General features: G+C 42.8%; 1 protein-coding gene across 1 annotated transcript in view; it reads left to right on the top strand.

The window, feature by feature from the left end:
- Positions 1-5,815, top strand: part of THSD7B (thrombospondin type 1 domain containing 7B) — a 754,813-nt gene that overhangs the window by 232,728 nt on the left and 516,270 nt on the right. The window contains exons 5-6 of the mRNA XM_019522475.1: positions 544-699; positions 2,595-2,792. Coding sequence (XP_019378020.1) covers positions 544-699; positions 2,595-2,792 — 354 coding nt within the window. The remainder of the gene's footprint in view (positions 1-543; positions 700-2,594; positions 2,793-5,815) is intronic.

Below are 5,815 nucleotides of genomic sequence, written 5' to 3'. Positions count from 1 at the left end.
GTTGTGCCATTTATCCATGACATAGTCTTCGAGACTCAGACCTGTGTTACTAGTGATGTTGTGAATGAGGGCAACACTTGGTCTATAAATAGAAATTTAGTTAAATCAATGTGGTGATCTGTTAGCCTAAGGTTAATTTAATTAATCATTGCTGAGCTTTTTAGTGCTGATAGGAGTAAGAGATGATAAAAAGTCTGTCTAAAGTAGGCAGATTTGGCTTGAGTGTCTGCAGGTTGCTGATCTGCTGAATTAAGACTTTTTCATTTTTTAGTGAAGGGAAGAATTCACCCCGATTCAGCCGGACTGTCCTTTTCAGCAAAACAGTTAAGCATGTGCTGAAGTACCTCCCTGAATTGGGCATGTTTAAATGCTTTGCTGAAGCAAAGCCTTTGAATATAAACTTTAGATTTGGAAGATGTTTGTTTTTGGTTAGGCTCCTGATAGGCGCCAGATAGTGGTGTGGTGCTAGAAAAAAATGCCAATAGCCAGTTCAGCAGCTTTTTGTAAGACTGATGCTACCGTTTGATTTTTTTTTCTTTGTAGTCACCAGACCTGATGACAAGAAATTATGCCCTGGCCTTGCTCCCTCTGCCTCCCAGCTGTGCACTGTCCCATGTCCTTCTGAGTGCCTGGTTTCTGCTTGGTCTGTGTGGGGACCTTGTGTTCATGAAAACTGCCAGGATCACCAAGGAAAAAAAGGTACATTTTAATTATTTCTTTCATATGCTAGAGACTGCAGTTGTCTGAAATAAAATAAATGAAAGCATGCTATAATATGAATATAAAAGCAGTTGGGTGAAATTCCACATCTGAAGGCAAAAGGAGTTCCTGTTGAAGCCACTTTGTGTAAGCTGCATCCTAGGGGGGAACGTGGCTTTTGATGTTTTATGCAGCTATTCTTGAATAATCTGGGTGAGATTCTTACCCCCCACTATAGCCACTTTGTTGCACTATAGTTGGCATAAGAGGGTTTTAAACCTGAAGAATATGCCTCAAGTAATACCTTGAGGAAGATGCCTCTGGGAAAAGAGCTGTGTTCTGTTGTCAGGTTGCTTTCTGGCAACCCCATCAAAATGGAGTGTGGGATGGGGGAAGTGAGGCTGGAGAAGCTTGAAAGCTTGAGGTTCAGGGCCAAGGCTGTAGCATGTACCACTGTGGACGGTGCCACCACTCATATGGCAGCCTGGTGCAATTCACAGAGCAAATCCGTCTACATTTATGCCAGAGACACCTTCACCCCCTAGAAATGCCTGGGAGTAAAAAGATGCAAAGATGGTTGAAATGTATCTCAGCTCCACTTGCCACTAGAATTTGGATTCTGTGCTGCAACTCTTAGAGGGGCATTGGTGGATATTGGACATGATAATAGGGCAGCGATCTCCACATAAGGACTTCCTAGGCCTCTAAATGTTGGAAGCTGTAAGGGAAGGGGAGAAGAGGACAGATCAGTCAGGATAGGCCCTGCATAAGTATTTTTTCCCCTTCCATCCATACTTGGCCACTGTGAGACAGGCTACTGAGTTAGATGGATCTGTGGTCTGACCCAGTGTGCAGTTATATTCTTTATGTTTTTACGGCCACTGATTTTCAAAGACTGTGTGGCCACCAGTAGGACTGAACCAATGTCTTTAAAAATAAAGAAAGGAAAACTGTCAGAAACAACAACAACAACAAAAGGAAAGAAAAAACCGGAAAAGAACCCACCTTACAGTGACATTGTTTTAACATAATGTTGGAGAGGAAATTCTACTTTCTGAATTGCCTGCCTGCCTGAATTTGCTACGGTTTTCCTGCAAGGTTCTTCATTCAAGCATTGATCTACTCCATCCAATTCTGAACCTATGAGACCTGATGAGATCACTACTTACTGTATTATGGCTGTAGACCGTAAATACACTGGCTGCATACTCTGTGCTTGTCATGTTCAAACCAACTCAATGATGAAAGACAATTATTGAATAATTTGCCTGCTATTTTATATACATGATTTTTGATTGTATGCAAAAGGAAGCAAATTATGTAATCAGTACTTTACTTATTAACCATTTAGATGTGAATCTCTCAGTTTATTAGGATGACATTTCAAAGAATCTCAAGCAGAATGATTATTCCTCAGTAAAAGTACCTTCTGTACTACAAAATCAGTAAAATGATCTTCTGTACTACAAAATCAGTGTTTTCAATTTCTGATTTTCAGAAATAGGTTAGCTGCAATTTAGATTTTGAATGTCTTAATTTTTTTCTTTATTATCTTTTTTTCTTAAACAATATTATCACCGTGAAATGTGATTTGTATTTTCTGTGTCTCTGTATTCGGATAAGAATCAGTGCTCCTGGCATTCTTTACCCAGCAGGCCAGAACTGTGAGCACAAAAAGCCAAATTCTGTCATTTTTAAAGACTACTGAACTGCCTGTGTGAAGCCTGTGGGGTTTGCCAAATCTGGCTCTCAGATATTATTATTGTTTCACAGTTTTTGTGCAGGATACTGTTTTGAAGTGCTGCTCAATTCCACACATTTTCTTTTGCTAGTGAAACACATTACTTAAAATTGTTATAAAACTGTTTAGTTAATCCAGTTTCTGTTTTTTCTAGGCTTTAGAATGAGAAAAAGGCATGTTGTTGCAGAACCCATTGGTACTTCTGGGGACTGTCCACATTTAATAGAATCTATTCCTTGTGAAGACCCAATGTGTTATCAGTGGGCCATTTCAGAGGGCATGTGTGTACCTGATCATGGAAGATGTGGGCATGGGAATCGCGTAGTGAAGGCTGTATGTAAGAACAGTGAAGGTAGGTGACAGTAACTTTAACATCTACAGTACTTGTTTTATGCCTTCTTTTCAAATTTATTTCCACTAGGGGAGAGTTGCTGAGACTGGTGGCTCTTTAGTGAAATGTGTATGAAACCCAAATTTTGGAATTAAGTCTACATTTAGATTAGATTTTCTAATGTAGTATTTAGTCTCTGTTTATAACCAATGTTAACCCATCTTCAGTTTTGTCATTTTTATTCTGCATGAACCATGATTTAGGGCAGTAGGGACTAACATTTTTGGCACGCGTGACACACAGAGGCTATACATGTCTACAAAATTGTAATTTTGCCATTTTGTAAGTATTGACTTTCAAAAGACAGTAAGATGTTTGTTAGATTAATCGTTCTTTTCCAGACCATGCTATTCATGCATCCAAGGAGGAATCACTGAAATTTGCATTTGAAATAGCTATGCAGGGTGGGTGTCTATGTGAGCCAAGACCCATCCACAAAGGGCATTTGTACACATGCTTGCACCGCAGTGCTGGGCTGTTTTAAAAGTGCCCGGTGTGGCAGGCCAGTAGGGGGAGCTCCTGCATTGAGCCTCCCACCTCACTACGCCTGTCCAGCTTCCAGACTCCACGTGTCTCTCCAGGGGCACCTAAGCCCTGGCAGACCCCCTTCTGAGCCCACCACAGAGTCAGGGGGTAACATGTGATACCACCACCCCGAGAAGGGACTGTCTAAGTTGTGTGTCCTTGGGGAAACACAGGCCTAATAGTCCTATGGGTACTTGACCCAATACAAGAACTTGGGGTACCTCCCCAAGTCAGGGGCCAAAGAAAAAGGTAGTCTCTCTTAGTCCACAGACCCAAGGGGCCTCCTAGGCATAATTAAACCCACCCCTCAATAAGTCTCCTACACCAGTCACAAAGGAGTCTACCTGACAGGGTGAGGTAGAATAGGGTAAGAGGTAGAGCACTATCAAGGGATTACCATTGAGCAAAACAGTCTGGCTGATGTAGTCGTTTGATATGCAAATGCATCACTGTGAGCTGGCTAGCTCTCTAGAAACACTTACAAGTATCATTCAGAAGATGGTAGAGATCTGGCTCGGAGATTTCCAGAGAGAGAGCGTTTCAGAAGGATCAGACTCTCTCCCTGTGTCCTGATGCTTGTGCCATGCTAGAAAAATGGCTTCTTCCCCTTTTTCTTGGACCAGGCCCTTATATAGCCTTTCTGACCTCAGCAGCCCAGTCCAATAGAAGCCAGCAGTATTGTCAACTAGCCAACCAATTTAAAAAGCATCACTGGTTAACTGGGTAGATGAGCAGGGGCTTTTCCTTCCCCCCACTCAGGTGACCAGAGGGACCACACCCTAGGCACCAGGCTTTTGTCACCTAGGCAGGGAGGAAAATCCCCCCTCCCTTAGGAATTTGACCCCGGTGTCCCAAGCTGACAGGGACAGATTCCTAGAGAGAGACACAGACGGTGGCATTTCTGCCACACCTGGCACTGCACTTCAGCGCTGAGAAAATGTCGGTGACATGCTTTTGAACTAAAACACAGCAAAGGTGTTTTTATTCAAAAGTGCACTGCCACCATTTTCTCAGTGCTGATGCGCATTTCGCCATTTATACAAATGCATGTGATGCAGTGCCAGGCATGTCAGATCACATGTGGAGACACCGGATCTCTGCAGATGTCCAACCAAACTTGGTTTACACTTTAAAGGGAAAAGCCTTTAGTCAGAAAAAAGTATCTTTAGAGATTGATATCTGTCACCTTTGAGCAGAATGCAAGAGAGACTGTATCTCTCTGGAATAATTGATAGCTAAGGATATTGGATTAACGGTCTACATGTCTAACAGGATGTAAACATTTACCAGATATAATTGGATCAGGAATGACACCTGACCTGTCAAACAGATGCATATCTGGGGCAGTTATCTATATAATAAGCACATGCTTCCTAAAAACTGAATAGAAGAATGTAGATGAATGGATAAGGTGAAAGTACTTAACCAGGGCTAGGCAAATTGTGGCCTGGGGGCTGGATGTGGCCCGCCAGGCCATTCTATCCAGCCCACGGGGCCCCTAAAAAATTTAGTAAATTAATATTTGTCTGCCCTGGGCTGCCTGTCATGCGGCCCTCGATGGCTTGTCAAAACTCAGTAAGCAGCCTTCTGCCCAAAATAATTGTCTACCCCTGACTTAAGGCATGTCTTGAGAGACAAGTGGTTGTCTAAGGATTCATGGGGTTTGGGTAGTTAGTCCCCGAGGTGACTGAAGCTGGGTAGTAGAAGCTGATGGGGCTCAGAAGCAGAAGCTGCATTTTAAGGGAAAGTGAAGGGTAAGCTCATACCGTGGTCTTACATTTTTTGTTCTCATATCTCTGTCTGTTCTAATATATGAGTACTGCCTTTCTGATTTTTCTTTTTTATGTACTAATTCTTTTTGCCATTTTTTACACATGACTGATTGTCTCTGGTAAAGGTGATTTTGGAGCAATTCGCAATACAGGCTGATCACACCTATGCCGGGGGAGAACCCATATTAATTTTACACAAACCACATCCAAGTGTGATTTGGTAATCTGTCAGAATCTCCTATGCTAGAACTGGTAAATCCTAGATGAGATAGATGGAACTAAGGGTCATTGGTACGACCTGATGTAAATCATGGGCCCATACGGCACAGCAGTTCCTTTGTAGTGCCCTCTATGTGCCCCCCCCCGCCACTGATTGATAAAGGAGACCCATCAGTTCTAAATATACCTCAGTTTTTGCCTCCCAATGTTTTATGCATATTTAAAACTCCAGTTTTCACCTCCTGACCATCAGGAGCAAACAGCAGGTGGCAGGGGAGGATGGGGCCCCTCTGCCAGTCAGTGGTGAAGGGGGAAAGAGGCACGTGGGGGAACTTCTAGGTTAAATTTGCCACTACACTACAAGCTTTTCCTGCGATTTACACCAGGCCCTAGTCATTGTATTAAGAAGCTGGCCCAGTGGCAAATCTCAGCTTGTTTACAGTGGTCAAGCAGCAGACGGCGAAAAGA

This window comes from Gavialis gangeticus, unplaced genomic scaffold (genome assembly GCF_001723915.1).
Source record: "Gavialis gangeticus isolate Ggan-Ray unplaced genomic scaffold, GavGan_comp1, whole genome shotgun sequence".
Taxonomy (NCBI): domain Eukaryota; kingdom Metazoa; phylum Chordata; order Crocodylia; family Gavialidae; genus Gavialis; species Gavialis gangeticus.
Note: the sequence above shows the minus strand (reverse complement) of the source record. Positions and strands in the feature narration are given on the sequence as shown.